Source organism: Leucoraja erinacea, chromosome 24 (assembly GCF_028641065.1).
Source record: "Leucoraja erinacea ecotype New England chromosome 24, Leri_hhj_1, whole genome shotgun sequence".
NCBI lineage: Eukaryota > Metazoa > Chordata > Chondrichthyes > Rajiformes > Rajidae > Leucoraja > Leucoraja erinaceus.
This window is the reverse complement of record NC_073400.1, coordinates 18,979,372-18,997,098: the sequence shown is the minus strand read 5'-3', so window position 1 is coordinate 18,997,098 and position 17,727 is coordinate 18,979,372. Positions and strand designations below refer to the sequence as shown.

The 17,727-nt window shown below is 39.7% G+C and overlaps 1 protein-coding gene across 1 annotated transcript in view; it reads right to left on the bottom strand.

The window, feature by feature from the left end:
- Positions 1-283: 283 nt before the first annotated feature.
- Positions 284-17,727, bottom strand: part of LOC129708703 (SRSF protein kinase 1-like) — a 50,462-nt gene continuing 33,018 nt past the window's right edge. The window contains exons 9-16 of the mRNA XM_055654641.1: positions 16,624-16,649; positions 14,788-15,025; positions 12,188-12,613; positions 9,237-9,337; positions 8,973-9,080; positions 5,303-5,372; positions 3,347-3,439; positions 284-1,491 (exon numbers count right to left, since the gene is read on the bottom strand). Coding sequence (XP_055510616.1) covers positions 1,307-1,491; positions 3,347-3,439; positions 5,303-5,372; positions 8,973-9,080; positions 9,237-9,337; positions 12,188-12,613; positions 14,788-15,025; positions 16,624-16,649 — 1,247 coding nt within the window. The 3' untranslated portion in view covers positions 284-1,306. The remainder of the gene's footprint in view (positions 1,492-3,346; positions 3,440-5,302; positions 5,373-8,972; positions 9,081-9,236; positions 9,338-12,187; positions 12,614-14,787; positions 15,026-16,623; positions 16,650-17,727) is intronic.

Here is a 17,727-nt window from a genome sequence, read left to right as displayed (position 1 = left end):
CCTGTCTCAGTTTAGTCAGCTGCTTTGGTCAAATGTGATGAATTGGGATACCCCACGGTATAGCTTTCAACTGGAAACATCAGCACCTCTTCTGTAGACTCAAAAAACAACACAAGCTAAAACCATACACTGTAATCTTGCATTATGGCTCAAATGCTTTCAATGTTTCCAAAAAAAAGGATTTCGCTGGTAGTGTTTGACAGTGTCTGGCAACGGTCAAGAATTCCCTTCAAATGAAAATAAACTTTTCCAACTCAACTTTGTCACGTACAATATTAACATATCATATGCAAAAAGTTCCTTTATTTTTTCGAAATATAGTCTGTTTAGGCAAACAAGCCGCACTCCTATGTAGCAGAACATGACCAATTAATGATCGAGTATCTTTCCTGGATTATTCAATGAAGCAATTTTAAAAACATTTTCTGGACAGAAGAGGTACAAAACACAAAGTGGGGAACCTTCATTAGAAAACAGGAATATTTAAATACAAAGTTAACATTTGTAAGAGCTGCAGTAAATACAAACACAAAAGGGGACAAATGAAAAGGAACAGTTTCCTACTGTATCTTAGTTCTTCAAATGACATAACTCCAGAGATTTCAAGTACTGAGAAGTACTTTGGAAGGGACAGAATGCCTTTTTCTAAAGTGCTGTTCCAGGAATGGCAGTTGGTAAGCTGGAAAACGAACACATCTTAAACAATGGATTATTTGAGTTATTCAGCTATCAACCTACCTATAGAAAATGTGGTCAAAACACCAACTACACAGCCTAGATGTTAAGCAGGCTAACATGAAAGCATGCAGACTGGCCAGAAGTCATTCCAAAGCAAAAAGCAATTAATTTACTAGATACTTTACTCCAATTCAAATGGGCAATAGACTAATCGGGCAAAACATAGCTAGCTAACTCTTTGGTACGAGTATAAGATCTCATCTGGTCTCTTCTCCCACATGGCCAAACCTTCCAGATTTTATAATCCCTTGGCAAAATTAAAAAAAAATGACTTTAAATTTATACTCGCACTTATCATAAATGTGAACAGCACAATTGTTGAATGTGGACTAAATGATCTTCCATTAGTAACTAACAAATGGCAGCTATGACTATGCAAATTTCCATATTCCAAACCAATCCAAACCCCTGCAACACCCCCTTTCCAGTACGTGTAATTTTTTCAATTGAATGTGTAAAATCTGCCTAAAGATTGAAGGAGCGTGTATTTGTACCTGTTTAAGACATTAAACCAGGTGCTCTACTGAGTTAAGGGCAGAAAATAAAATGGTAGCAATTAATTTGGTTGCTATGAGTTGAGCCAAGGGTGTCTGGTGCATTCTGCTGCTGTAGCCCTCTTCTCCGGTATCAGTTCCAGCATCGGCAACAGGAATTCTGTAAATGTAGAAGCTTCCTCCTGCGGCCATTCATACTTTTCCACCAGCACTTCAAACAGTCCCCAAGGTTTCAGCTTTGTGATATGCCTCAGCTCACCTGAAGGGAGAAATATCTTGGTTAGTGTGTTCAATTTTATAGAACACTCAGTTGAACTACTTTCTCTCTCCTTAAAAGGGACCAGTCTGACATCTTTGCATTTAGCAAATATTTGTGGTATTACTCTCCAACTGCCCCAGTAATCCATTTGATCCGATGGGTAATATGGGCCAAACATTTGAAGGATATCAGCCATACACAGGCAAATGGGACTAATTTCCAGAGTCCTGACAAATTCACATTATATATGGGCAATAGTCATGTGTAATCAGAAAGCTTTGGGTCGCCTTAAGCCATTTGCCAATCCCTAGTTTGAGGTCATAGAGTGATACAGTGTGGAAACAGGCCCTTCGGCTCAACTTGCCCACACCAGCCACCATGTCCCAGCTACACTGGTCCACCTGCCTGTGCTTTGTCCATATCCCTCCGAACTTGTCCTATCCATGTACCTGTCTAACAGTTTCTTAAACGTTGAGATAGTCCCAGCCTCAATTACCTCCTCTGGCAGCATGTTCCATACACCCACCACATTTTGTGTGAAAAGGTTACCCCTCAGATTCCTATTAAATCTTTTCCCCTTCACCTTGAGCCTATGTCCTCTGGTCCTTGATTCCCCTACTTTGGGCAAGAGATTTAAAGACTTTTCATGGAAGTTTGATTTTAAATCCAAGTAAAGTAAAATCATATGATTTTTTTGCAGTCTACATGGCTAATGTTTTCATAGAGTTGAGTTTGTTTAGACAGAATCATTCATTTGGTCAATGCTGTTAACTAGACTGAGTTCAATGCAGGACGGTGAGACTACAGGTTTTGTCATTTGTGATTGCTGAATCATTTCGCTTACAGAGAAGAGTCTCTACCCAAAATGTCACCTATTCATCAGGCGATGTGTTTGTGGAGAGAAAGTCATTTTTCAGATCAATGACCCAACAAAGAGAATCCTTCTGAAGAAGGGTTTCGGCCCGAAACGTTGCCTATTTCCTTCGCTCCATAGATGCTGCTGCACACCTGCTGAGTTTCTCCAGCATTTTTGTGTACCTTCGATTTTCCAGCATCTGCAGTTCCTTCTTAAACAAAGAGAATTTATTGGGCTGCTGACCTGCCGATTCCCTCCACAGATGCTGCCTGACCTGCTACGTTCCTCCAGCGCTTCATTTTTTGCGGATATATTAACCAGTTTCTAATCTAAAGGTAACTTAACTATGCCCAGAGACTACCACAAAGACTTTGCTATTATTTCTCAGATTTCTCCTTTCTACATTCTGGGATAAATCTGCTCGAGACTTTTTAGCCTTTGAATGGTTTAGAACTCTCGATCAATTTACACCCACATCGTTTATTTTACCGAGTTTAAAACCCAGGCTGGAGAAAATCAGCTGCTTAGGGTATTATTTGGAATTTCTTAAATTAAGAAAATTATGTATTCTCAACCAGGCAGATTTGAATATTCTATGGCTTTTCTCTTCTAATTAGTTTACAACTGCAGCACAGAAATGTGCAAATTCAAGAACAACCTTTCATCAATTATATTATTTTATTGTCCAATTCTCTTTGTTGGGTCAATGATCTGAAAAATAACCTCTCCACAAAAGTTGCCTGACGTGCTGTGTATTTCATACACTAGTTATTCAAAATCAGTTCCCTTGTTTGTGGGTAATACCTGAAAGGTATAAGCAATGTTTAACATATGAAGTGTTTGCCCTCATATGATACTATAGATCACCAAATAATTCTCACGCCTTTCTCGGCCCATTTTCTAATAACTTGAAGTATCACTGCAGTGTACGTCTTTGTTTGGAAAACGTGTAGCTTCTACATTTACACAAAGTTACCATCACATTACTCACTACTTTACCTTTTTTGGTGAAAAATTCCTTGGAGTATTTCCCGGCAAGAATAAGCTTTCGAGGCATTTTCCCCAGTAGTTCAATTATCAAAGCAATGTGATCTGCATGCAAACATAGTAACAAAGAGACAAAACAGTTATATCCATGTACTATGCACCAAATCTACCACATCAATAAGTCCCACGGACACAAGAATATAGTTCTTCAAGTCTGTCCCGACAGTTATTAGGACCGTGGCTGATCCATGCCTCAACCCTTCTGCATCAATGCTCCACACCCCACCATGCCTTGATCAAATACTTATCCACCTCTGCATTAAATACTTCAGAAGAGCCAGCTTCCATCATCTACTGTGCAGAGAATTCCAGATTCACCACTCTCTTCAAGAAGTCTACAGACCTTTGTTTTAAATGACTAGCCCCTCATTGACCAGTTATGTATTCTTTCTCTATACCCTCCTGTTCGCAAAAACATCCCATCATCTACCCTGCTGAGCCCCTTAGGATTTTGTGATTGAATAAGGTCATCCCTCATTCGGCTAAACTTCAAGAGATACAGGTTATTTTGTTCCACGCACCCAGGGTTCAGAATGAACCCTCTGATGCTGTGAAGCAGCGGCTATACTAGCCGCTCCACTGTGTCACCCATAGCATTTGTCGTCCTGCGAGATTGTCCCAGGAATTAGCCTGGTAAATCTGCTTTGTAATGCCTACAATTTTTTTTTGGTAAGCAGACCAAAACTCCACACTAAAGTGCTCAATTATTGCATTCTAGTAATCTCATTGGCAGCAGCATAACGTAGCAGGCTGATTAAATTTCTGAAAAGGATCACTACTTAAAATCTGCATGAATACCAAATCGTGAAATGCAGTAAATGTCATAGAATTAGAGAGCCACGGTGGATTCTGAGAAATATTAATAATTTAGTAGACTTTCCTGCACCTTCACGATTCTTGCTCACTTTCCTTACTTCTTTTATTTCTACCTTTTTTAAAGCTCGAAAAACAAAGTGGTACAACAAAATGTAATAAGATTTATGTGATGTGTACTACTGTAATTTACTGTACTTCTAATAAAAAAAATAAAAATAAAAAATAATAATAATTTGAGTAGAAACAAAAACAAATCCCAAATTATGGACTTTGTCAAACAGAAGGAAAAAAAAGTTGAGGTGGACTGAAAAAGGTTGCCCAGAGAAAGATGGTCAGGGTCATATTAAAAAAATGAACAAATTATAGCATTTTTAAAAAATGAACAAAGAAAATCCAACAAGATAGAGGGAGTGAGTGAATATTATTTGCAAGCAAAATTGAACATGTTAGAGAGCTATGGGTTAATACTCTCTCTGCCTCTTTTTTAATTAATGGTAGCAGATATTAATGTCCTTGTATATTCTCCAAGAAATATTTGCCCAAGAAAATTCAGAGAATTTCAGGAAGTTCAAGTCTTACGTGAAGTAGATAAAGTTGAAGAAAGATGAAAGAATGTGGTTTATAATAATTATTTCAAGAGACCAAAGATAGTGAAAAGAGAAACAGCATTTTGTAGTCTATAACTTGACTACAACTTGGTCGTGTTAACATGAATTTTCAGTTTATTGGAAAAAATAAAGATAACAGCAGGTGTAAGTTAATAATAAAAGAATTGGGCATTTAGACTGCCTTCACAGGCAAAATGGAAGGATGTTTAAAATATTTGAGGCAAATTATGTAGACTTCTAAATGTTGATGTTCTGGATAACAGTGAATAGGAAAAGAACAACTTTACAACTCCAAAATCAAAGAATTATTAATGAAACATTATGTGATTTCACTGAAAGCAGATACCAATTTCAGTATTAAAAGAGATCCTTCAATTAGACTGGAGACTTAACCTGAAGAATCATATACTCAAACTATAATGGTTGAAGCATCCAATATTTAAAGTATTATGGGCAGTGGCATTGGAAACACAATGAGAATTACCTTCGTCTCTGGAATAATCTTCGCCAGAATGGGGCTCAAACAAATAATCTCCAGTTGCAAGTTCAAATGCCTTGACAAAAAGAAAAGTGTGTTCACTAAAGACAGTACTTGGAAGTAATTTGAAAACATACAAATGTCTCTTCAAAGTAACTTTAAAAGTAGTTTTTTTTTTCCTGGTTTAGCATTTGCTGGCAACATATGTTTGCATTCAAACAAGAATCAAAACAGACTGTCTCCAGAAGTCCAACCAGGACTTTATGACAAGGAACTGCAGATGCTGGTTTACAAAAGCCAGCACCACCATTCAATATAATCATGTTTGATCATCCAAAATCAGGACCCCGTTTCTGCTTTCGCCCCATATCCCTTGATTCAGTCAGCCTTAAGAGCAATATCTAACTCTCTCTTGAATACATCCAGTGAATTGGCCTCCACTGCCTTTTGTGGCAGAGAATTCCACAGATTCATAACGCTGGCTGAAAAAGTTTTTCCTCATCTCAGTCCTAAATGGCCTACCCCTTATTCTTAAACTGCAACCCCTGGTTCTAGACTCCCCCGACATCAGGAATGTTTTCCTGCATCTAGCCTGTCCAATCTCTTATGAATTTTATGTTTCTATAAGAACCCCTCTCATCCTTCTAAATTCCAGTGAATATAAGCCCAGTCGATCGATTCTTTCATCATATGTCAGTCCCGCCATCCCGGGAATTAATCTACGCTGCACTCCCTCAATAGCAAAAACGTCTTTCCTCAAATTAGGAGACCAAATCTGCACATAATACTCCAGGTGTGGTCTCACCAAGGCTCTGTACAACTGCAGTAAGACACTCCATGCTCCTTTTCCTCAAATCCCCTCGCTATGAAAGCCAACATGCCATTTGCTTTCTTCACTGCCTGCTGTACCTGCATGCTTACTTTCAGTGATTGATGTACAAAGACACCCAAGTCTCGTTGCACCTCCCCTTTTCCTAATCTGACACCATTCATATACAAATCACCTTCTTGTTCTTCCCACTAAAGTGGATAATCTCACATTTATCCACATTATACTGCATCTGCCATGCATCTGTCCACCCACCCAACCTATCCAGGTCACCCTGGAGCATCGCATCCACCCAGCAGCTCACACTGCCACCCAGCAGTTCACACTGCCACCCAGTGTTGTGTCAGCCACAAACTTGGAGATTTTACATTCAATTCCTTCGTCTAAATCGTTAATATATATTGTAAATAACTGGGGCCCCAGCACGGAGCCTTGTGGCACCCCGCTAGGCACTGCCTCCCACTCTGAAAAGGACCCATTAATTCCTACTCTTTGCTTCCTGTCTGCCAACCAGTTCTCTATCCATGTCAATACCCTACCCCAATACCATGTGCTCTAAGTTTGAACACTAATCTCCTGTGGGACCTTGTCAAAGGCTTTTTGAAAGTCCAGATACACCACATCCACTGGCTCTCCCTTATCCATTCTACTCATTACATCCTCAAAAAATTCCAGAAGATCAGTCAAGAATGATTTCCCCTTCAGAAATCCATGCTGACTTTGACCGATCCCGTCACTGCTTACCAAATGCGCTGCTATTACATCTTTAATAATCGACTCAAGCATCTTCCCCTTTACCGATGTCAGGCTAACTGGTCTATAATTCCCTGGTTTCTCTCTCCCTCCTTTCTTAAAAAGTGGGGTTACATTAGCTACCCTCCAGTCCATAGGAACTGATCCAGAGTCTATAGAATATTGGAAAATGACCACCAATGCATCCATGATTTCTAGGTCCACCTCCTCGAGTACTCTGGGATGCAGACCATCAGGCCCTGGGGACATCTGCTTTCAGTCCCAACAGTTTATTTAACATCAATTCCTGACTAATGTGAATTACCTTCAATTTGTCCCCACCACTAGATCCTCAGTCCCCCTGGGAGATTGTTTGTGTCTTCCTTATTGATGCCAGAACCAAAGTACTGGTCTGCCATTTCCTTGTTTCCCATTATTATAAATGTGCCTATTTATTTCTGACTGTAAGGGACCTACATTTGTTTTCACTAATCTTGTCCTCTTCACATATCTATAGAAGCTTTTACAGTCAGTTTTGATATGCCCAGCAAGCTTTCTTTCACGCTCTATTTCCCCCCTCTTAATTACCCATTTGTCCTCTGTAGAATTCTAAATTTCGCCCAGTCCTCCAGTTTGCTGCTTCCTCTGGCCAATTTATATGCCTCTTCCTTGGATTTAACATTATCCCTAATTTCCCTCGTCAGCCACAGTTGAGCCGCCTTCCCCGTTTGAATTTTACACCAGACAAGGGCGAACAATTGTTGTAATTCATCCATGTGATGTTTAAATCTTTGCCATTGATTATCCACCATCAACCCTTTAAGTGTAGGAAAGAACTGCAGATGCTGGTTTAAATCGAAGGTAGACACAAAATGCTGGAGTAACTCAGCAGGGACAGGCAGCATCTCTGGAGAGAAGGAATGAGTAATGTCTGAAGAAGGGTCTCGACCTGAAACGTCACCCATTCCTTCTCTCCAGAGATGCTGCCTGTCCCGCTGAATTACACCAGCATTTTGTGTCAACCCTTTAAGTATCATTTGCCCGTCTATCCTAGCCAATTCCTGCCTCATACCATTAAAGTGACCTTTCTTTAAGTTCAGGACCCTTGTCTCTGAATTAACCGTGTCACTCTCCATCTTAATGCAGAATTCTACCATATTATGGCCACTGATGCCCAAGGGGCTTTGCACAAAAAGATTGCAAACCAATCCTTCCTCATTGCACAATAACCAGTCTAGGATGGCCTGCCCTCGAGTTGTTTCCTCTACATATTGGCTTAGAAAACAATCCTGTATAGACTCCAGGAAATCCTCCTCCTCAGCAGTGTTGATACCAATTTGGTTAGCACGATCTATATGTAGATTAAAATCAACCATGATAACTGCTGTACCGTTGCTACCCGCATCCCTAATTTCCTGCTTGATGCAATCCCCAACCTTATTAACTGCTGTTTGGTGGTCTGTACACAACTCCAACAAGTGTTTTCTGCCCTTGGCTATTTCGCAGTTCTACCCATACAGATTCTACAGCATCCAAGCTAATGTCACTCCTTACCATTGCATTACTCTCCTCTTTAACCAGCAATGCCACCCCATCTACTCTTTCTTTCTGTCTATCCTTCCTGAATATTGAATCCCCTGCACGTTGAGCTCCCAGTCTTGGTCACCCTGGAGCCATGTCTCTGTAACCCCAACTATATCATATACATTATCAACTAACTGGACTTGGATAGGTGATGTTTTGGGTTGACTCTTTCTACAAACTTGTTTTTAAAATGGGTAAACAACGCAATAAGGCTTTTATAAATCTGGAGAACTATAAGCAATTAACATTTTATATGAATTTACAAAAATGCAAATAGTCTATATAGACTTACAATGCTGAGGACAATATTCTTCACGCTGTATCTTCCCTGTGGGTCTATCTATTGTACTTGAGGTTGACTTGATAGTATCCACGTATGGAATATCTGATCAGTTTGGATAGCATGCAAAACAAAGCTTTGCACTGCAACTTGGTACTCGTGGCAATAATAAACCTAAGCCTATTGAATATAACTAAGGTACAAAAAGAAATGTTTTTTTAAAACAAAACTTCAACTGTGTTCTTACATACCATGCAAGCAGTGCTCCAAATGTCTGCAGGTGTTCCGTATCCAGCACCAATTAGAACTTCCAATGAGCGATATTGTCTAGTTTGGATGTCTTCTGTAAAATGTTTATGCTACAAAAACAAAATGGACAATGTACTATTAACCGAGAGATCTGTAATTAGATTTATTTTTATTCTACAGAATTACCCAAACATACCTGTACCAACGATTTAAAGAAACATGCCACAAAATACAAAATTCTAAATCTGATGAAATTATACACTTACAACCCAGCAAGCATTTCCAAGGTCGGCAATCTTAACTTGGATGCCTTCTGCATTCATAGGGTCGAGGGGATTTGTAAGCAGGCTAGCAGCATCAGATTTTGCTGTGGAAGAAACACCAGTTTATCAATCAAAATTTAAAATTATCCGCAAAATATAACATGCACAACATTCATTCTTAATAATAGGTTTCTGCTGCTAATCACAAATAGGAATTAGAAAGCCTTTAAGCTCCTGGCAACCACACCACCAATCAGATTAAAAAAAGTGACAATTCCATGTAAACCATCATTTCCCCATCAATATATTTAAGTAATAAAAACATTTCAAATTTAAATTTAGTAAGTGATGCAGCATCCACTGAAGCTTGCAGAAGTTCTAAACGTTTAAAATTCTCAATGCAAAGGACATTAGTGCTGCTGCCGCCTCACAGCTCCTGTGACCTGGATTTAATCATGGCTTCCCCTGCTGACGATATGGAGCTTGCACGTTCTCAATGCGAGAAACTGCATACAATAAACGGGCTGCAGTCAAACCAAGAACTTAAATCCCAATCCTACGACTTGGGTCTAATGACTAACAGTCCATTAGCCTTTGGTCACTTTCTGGACCAACTCACAATTTGTACAGTCCCAAGAATCTCTGAAGCTCCCCTGCTTACTTTTGCCTCCATCACAGTGAGGAGGTGCCTGGTGAACTCACTGTGGTGGATGTTAGTTTGTTTTTATTGTGTGTGTTTGTTGTTGTTTATTATTATATGTATGGCTGCAGGCAATGACATTTTGTTCAGACCGAAAGATCTGAATGACAAATAAAGAATCTAATCTAATCTTTCAATCATAAAGTTTTGAACTCGGCTTTTTCGTTCCAAGGAGGATGACTTCACATTTGCTTGCACTGGAAGCTTTTTAGGCACAAGGCATTGGAGCAGAATTAGGCCATTTGGCCCATCAAGTGTGCCCCACCATTTGATCATGGTTGATTTATTTTTCCCTCAACTCAATTCTCCTGCCTTCTCCCTGTAACTTTTGACACCCATATTAATTAAGAACCTATCGATATCCACTTTAAAAATACCCACTGACTTGGCCTCCACCGCAATCTGCGGCAATGAGTTCTACAGGTTCACCACCCTCTGGCTAAAGAAATTTCCCCTCAACTCTATTCTGTCACAATTTGACCCACTTACTTAGTCCATGATTATTGTTACATGATTGTAGCACTGGAGACAGCAATTCATCTCTAAGTCCATGAAGATCCTTGTAGAAAAATCAGTTCCATCTCTGATTCTTCACTCAATTGTTCAAATGCTATCATATTCCCTTCTGAAAGTCTCAATTAAATGGTTCCATCAGCATTAGAGACTGTGCTCAAGGAAATCCCCTCTGATCTACACCTGTAAAATACCTCTCCTTGTGCTAGTAGGAAGTGTTTCAACACTATCCAAACCAATCTTGTAAACTACCTAACCTTTCCTATCTTCTTTCCACCAAGCGTAAACAAGCTCCTTCAGACTGCGCAGACTATCCTTGGAACCTCCTCAGATTTGGTCTGCACCCTCCTCAACCTTCACACCCTTACTCAACTGCAGGAGTAAGAGTTATAAGCCAGCCGCTTTCTAAGCAGTGTTTTTAAATTTAACATAACCTCTTTTTGTGCCTTTAGAACTGTGCCATAAAGCCCGTCGTACATCTTTGCAAATTAATGTTGTCATCTACACTGTTTACATTCCCACCCACCAGTCTGCAAACTGGAGAAGTGGCAATTATTTAAAAAAAAAGATAATTTGAAGACCCTTATGGACACTGGAGGTCTGATGCTGCCAATCCTAGTGCCTGCCAATTATCCATACCCCTAAATACTCGATTTCCAAACAACTTTTGGCTAATGGAATGTCATGCACGGATTCACGGGTTGAAGTGTTTCAGTTGCACATTTTGATTCTGCCTCCCAGTGCAATTACTAATTATTTGGGTTGCACAATCTAGAGAATTTGAATTAAATGAACATTTAATTTACTGGGTTCACGTGTAGTAGACGACTGTGTGTAATCTGAGTGACAGTGTTGCCCCACCTATAATGGTATTTGGCGAAGTTCAGAATTGCTCTGTAAATGCTGAACATATTATTAACTGGAGATGAACCTGCACAGAAGTCTGGCACAAAATAGCTGTCCTCGTCAATAAAGCTATTAAAGACTTATCACACAGAAGCAAAAAGGTTTGCACACGTCCAAAAAAATAACCCGACAAGGAAATTCAAAGATGCAGCCAAAGAGTATGCAGACGATTGGACAACTGTCAAAATATGACCCGTTGCCTTTTTTTCTTACATTTATATGTATTTTCAGTAGTATCTTAATTTGAATACAATTTAAACTAGGATGAAATTGTATTTTTCCTAGCAATCTTTGATGGAGATAAAGTGATAGATAATATCCAATGAAAACTAAACAGTAACATATTTTGTGAATACCAGAATAATTTTTTTTTGTATTGCAAATGAACAAATATTAGATGAAAAATTAAAAGGAAAGCTACACTTGGGTTTCATGCACACAAAATAACGTAAATGCACGAAAGCGAGGTGGAATTTTCACACTTGCAGGTCAGGATGAGTTCCAAGCACATTTTAGAACGGCTATTAGAAGCACAAAGGGTGCCAAAAACATTACTGGGAAAGAAACTGAACAGGCAGGCTCAAAAGCCAGAGATTTCAAATTAACAATTTTTTGAAATCCAACATTTAGAATTTAAATAGTTTAAACAGCAAAATGTTCGTTGCACTGGTAGGTCAGCAAAACGATAGTAATTGCTTAGGATCATGGGAACGGTGAATGATTAGAGACTCCCAGCTTGAAATAAAATTTAAGTTTCAAGGCACATCCAAGCAGAAAACCTTGGCTGCATCAGATATCGTGCACTGGCGTTTTATAGTGTTGTCAAGGAACTAACCATTGTCTCCAGAGCTGGCTATGGAACCTTCCCTACTTCTGTTTTGCTTGGTCTCATTCTCATTCAATGGATTTCCATCTTCTGGGTTCAAATTACAGGTTACAGATTCAAACATTCCAGTTAATAAAGGTTTACAGGTTTCCGAGTAATTATTCTGGTTGTTTTCGTTTCGTCCGTTTTGCAGCAGTCCATTCAACATGTCATAAGCACAAGGGAAGAAGTCGCCATCTTTGCAAGGTTCTTTCAGTTTACATTCATCTGTATTTTGATTAATATCTTCTTTATTTTCCTCTGCTCCATTACTAACTTGATCTGAAAGTGGTCCAACGTCTACATGTCCATTACAATTAATCGATTCAATCCTCGTTTTTTCAGTATTTACATCTTCTAACGGTTCTTTTATTTTTTCTGCCAGCTCATCTCCATCTAAAAATATGATGGAAAATGTAAATTATTTTCCTGCTTTATACAACAAGTGCAGTCCCCCAACAAGACACTAGAGGACAGCGACATTTTTCCATAAGGGAAAGAAAAAGCTTTCGGTATTTTGGCCAACAATGGGTTATAAATGTGATCATCAAGAATTAAAAATTGAATAACAGGTTATTTACATTCCAGCTACATGGAGATAAAATGAACCATAGATTACTAAAATAAACACAATGTGCTCTAACATCAATCTGCTCCAATACATTGCAAATTACTGCATTAATTATAAGATAGGACAGCCAATGACAAGTTGATGAATCCCCCATAATCATAGTCACATGTGTTGCAACATCAAACATTTCAACTGGTCCACCATCAATTTTCCAGCAACGGGTGGTTCGACGCCCCCATTATTAATCTGGACAGAATTACGAGAGAGTGCACTTGAAACCCCCCCCCCCCTCAGAAGTCCCCCCGGAAATGTAGCACCTAGGCCGGGTGAGGCAGCCGATCTCGACTTCCGCGGTCGAACTGCAGGTCGAATCTGCCCCCTGCTGCCAGTGCTCTGGAGCCGGCAGATCCATCCCCACAACACCCGCGGGGACCTTGCGTGACGGTTCTTGTATGTGAAATGTGCGGCAATATGGAAGATGCATACGATTTTCTAAATAGATGCCAATTCTACGCATATATACACTGCCCTCCATAATGTTTGGGACAAAGATGCATCATTTATTTATTTGCCTCTGCACTCCACAATTTGAGATTTGTAATAGAAAAAGTGGTTAAAGTGCACATAGTCAGATTTTATTAAAGGCCATTTTTATACATTTTGGTTTCACTACGTAAAAAATACAGCAATGTTTATACATAGTCCCCCCCATTTCAGGGCACCATAACGTTTGGGACACAGTAATGTCATGTAAATGAAAGTAGTCATGTTTAGTATTTTGTTGCATATCCTTTGCATGTAATAACTGCTTGAAGTCTGGATTCATGGGCATCACCAGTTGCTGGGTAACATCGCTGGTGATGCTCTGCCAGGACTGTATTGCAGCAATCGTTAGCATATGCTTGTTTTGGGGGCTAGTCCACTTCAGTTTTCTCTTCAGCATATAAAAGGCATGCTCAATTGGTTTCAGAATGGGTGATTGACTTGGCCACTCAAGAATTGACCATTTTTTAGCTTTGAAAAACTCCTTTGTTGCTTCAGCAGTATGTTTGGGAACATTGTCTTGCTGTAGAATGAACTGCCAGCTAATCCGCTTTGAGGCATTTGGTTGAACTTGGGCAGATAGGAGGTGTCTATACACTTCAGAATTCATTATGCTACTACCATCAGCAGTTTTATCATCAATGAAGATAAGTGAGCCAGTACCATCAGCAGCCATACATGCCCAGGCCATAACACCCCCACCACCATGTTTCACAGACGAGGTGGTCTGCTTTGGATCTTGGGCAGTTCCTTCTCTCCTCCATACTTTGCTCTTGCCATCACTCTAATACAAGTTAATCTTCGTCTCATCTGTCCACAAGAACTTCTTCCAGAACTGTGGTTGCTCTTTTAAATACTTCTTGGCAAACTGTATCTTGGCCATCCTATTTTTGCAGCTAACCAGTAGTTTGCATCTTGCAGTGCAGCCTCTGTATTTCTGTTCATGAAGTCTTCTTTGGACAGTGGTCATTGACAAATCCACACCTGACTTTTGAAGAGTGTTTCTGGTCTGTTGGGACAGGTGTTTGGGTTTTTTTCTTTATTGTAGAGAAAATTCTTGTCATCAGCTGTGGAGGTCTTCCTTGGCCTGCCAGTCCCTTTACGATTAGTAAGCTCACCAGTGCTCTCTTTCTTCTTAATGATGTTCCAAACAGTTGATTTTGGTAAGCCTACAGTTTGGCTGATGTCTCTAATAGTTGTATTCTTGTTTCTCAGTCTCATAATGGCTTCTTTGACTTTCATTGGCACAACTTTATTGGTCCTCGTGTTGATAAACAGCAATAAAAGTTTCCAAACGTGATGGAAAGACTGGAGGAAAGACTAGGTGCTGAGAGCTCTCTTCTACCTGCATTATGGAGGCAATTAAACACACCTGAGCAATTACAAACACATGTGTCCCAAACATTATGGTGACCTGAAATGGGGGGACGATTATTCCAAGGATACTTCAACCTACCTAGCTCTTCACAAGCTGTGTTATCCACTGTTTTCTCCAGCTGCTCAAGAACATGTTGATCAGAATCATTTTCCTGCACTGCATCATCTTCATCATCGTCCAGTTGCTGTTCTTTATCTACGTTTACAGCAACCCGTTCCAACTCTTCAATTTCTTGCAATCTTTTCTCCAGTAGCTCTGCTTGCCGCTTCTGTTTCTTCTTAAGCTTCTTTTTTTTGTTTCTGGACATTTTTCCAATCTGTAAAAGGTACAATATTCCAATTTGTAAGAAACATACTTTTAATTCCTTCAGCTAATTCGCTATTTTGTTTTTCACTATTCTCAGCAACACCATAATGTGCACGATCTATAAACTGATGATCTTTGGAGTTCAAAACTCTCACACCATTGTTGCAGACTGGAACATTTTTCCCCCCAAATCCAATTATATTAGAGCCAGCAGTCAAAATGGCATCAACGGATGCAAATTTCCTCAACGAACCGTAATAGTTCTATTAAGTCTGGTCAATTATTAAAGCCTAGTTAATGGATGCCCAAAAATGAATCTATTAAGAGCTAGGAAATTGTAATTCCCAGAATGCTGATTATGGACTCCGTATTAAGCCATGTGAATGTCAATCCCAGTTGGGAAGACTGACAAGTGCAATGTAGCTTGAAAAGCAGCAAAAACTATTTTTAAAATGCTGTGCTACTGACACCCTTTCATTAATCACCATATTTTAAAGTATTATATTAAAATGGTCTCAAACTGTTGCTGAATTTGGCCGTGTTTACAACAGAAGTCAGCTTTGAGTTGCATAGAACCACATAACAATTACAGCACGGAAACAGGCCATCTCGGCCCTTCAAGTCCGTGCCGAACATTTACTTTCCCCTTGTCCCATCTACCTGCACTCAGACCATAACCCTCCATTCCTTTCCCGTCCATATACCTATTCAATTTATTTTTAAATGATAAAATTGAGCCTGCCTCCACCACTTCCACTGGAAGCTCCTTCCACACAGCTATCCCTCTCCGAGTAAAGAAGTTCCCCCTCATGTTACCCCTAAACTTCTGTCCCTTAATTCTCAAGTCATGTCCTCTTGTTTGAATCTTCCCTACTCTCAATGGGAAAAGCTTGAGAGTAGGGAAGTAGGTAAGTACAGAATTCTAGTATTAGTATTATCTGTGACGTTGCATGATCAACAAGTTGCAAATATGCCAAAGCAAACAAATGTTGCTTTCAATTTCGCTCATGCTGCTACCACAAACAATGCCAGGTTTCAACCATTCAATGACTTGTATTGTGAATATGTATGATCAATCTAGCACAGTGAGTATAAAATCACAAGCAATAAGACCACACCAATACCTTATGCACATTTTTCTTTAGATGAAAAAGTTTCAGTTGAGGTACAACGTAGAAACAGGCCCTCCGGCTGCCTGAGTCCACGCCGATCAACGATATCGTACACTAGCATTATCCCACACACTAGGAACAATGTACAATTTATACCAAAGCCAATTAATCTACGAACTTGACATCTTTGGAGAGCAGGAGGAAACCGGAGCACCCGGAGAAAACCCACATGGTCACAGGAAGAACGTACAAACTCCATACACACAGCACCCGTAGTCAGGATTGAGCCTGGTTCACTGTGCTATAAAGCAGCTACTCTGCCACTTGGCCACATGCCGCTGTGCCTTATTGGTACTATTTTGTACACAGTCATCATTTTAAAAACCAAGGCAGTTTCGCAGTCAGGGACAAATCATAATACCAATTTTCCGATAGAAAATTCCGCTTTGATATCATTAAGTAAAATTACGACAGAACCAAAAGCCGAGGTACTTACAGGTTTAGGCTGTGGTGCAGTACTCACTGCAAGAGAAAAAGCAACAATTACAAATGCAAAAATTTATATTGTAACTGCAAATCAGCAAGACATGTTCTGAAATATTAAACTACACAGTGCAGGTGTGAAGTCAGTCAATAAAGTAGAAAATCACTTTCCTTAAGATATACCGATACAACAATCTGGTCTAGTGGTTTCTCTTTCCTTAACATAACTAAAGCTTATTTCCCATGGCCGGTATGGCTTTTACAGGCATGGATTAAACGTGTGTACAGTATAAATGTGTACATAGTACAACATTATGGCTCAGTCAAGTTTAGTTTATTATGTCGCGTGTACCAAGATACTGCAGAAAAACTATACATTACAATTGAGCCATCTGCAAAGTTCAGATACATTATAAAGGAAATAACATTTAGTGCAAGACTAAGTCCATTAAAGTCTGATTAATTATAGTCTGAGGGTCGCCAGTGGGGTAGATAGCAGCCTAGGACCACTCTCTAGTTGTTGATCGGATGGTTCAGTTCCCTGATAACAACTGGGAGGAAACTGTCCTTGAATCTGAAGGTGTGTGCTTTCACACTTCTGTACTCGTATTGATTATGCTGGTGCCCTTGCCAAGACAGCGTAGATGTGTAGATGGAGTCCATGGAAGGGAGGTTGGTTTGTGTGATGGTCTGGGGTGCGTTCTGAATTCTCTGCCATTTCTTGTGGTCTTGGATGGAGCCGTTCCCAAACCATGCTGTGATGCACCACAATAAAATACATTCGGAGGCACATCTGTACAAGTTGGTGAGAGTTGTTGGGGACATGTCGAACTTCCTAATCCATCTATGGAGACGTTGGTGTGTTTTCTTGGCTATTGCTTCTATATAGCTGGTCCAGGACAAGCAAGTGATATTTACTCAGATGGGTTACATTTATCCCACCACCAGCAGTGTCGGACTTCATGTGGTATTACACATCAAGGCCTCAGGAGTAAACTGATCACAGGCAGCATATTGCTGAGCCTCTCCCCTGAATGCTTTCAAAAGAGACTACACTTACTTGACTGGAAACGGTCACACATTAGTAGTACGATACCTGCTTAATTCACTCTTATTT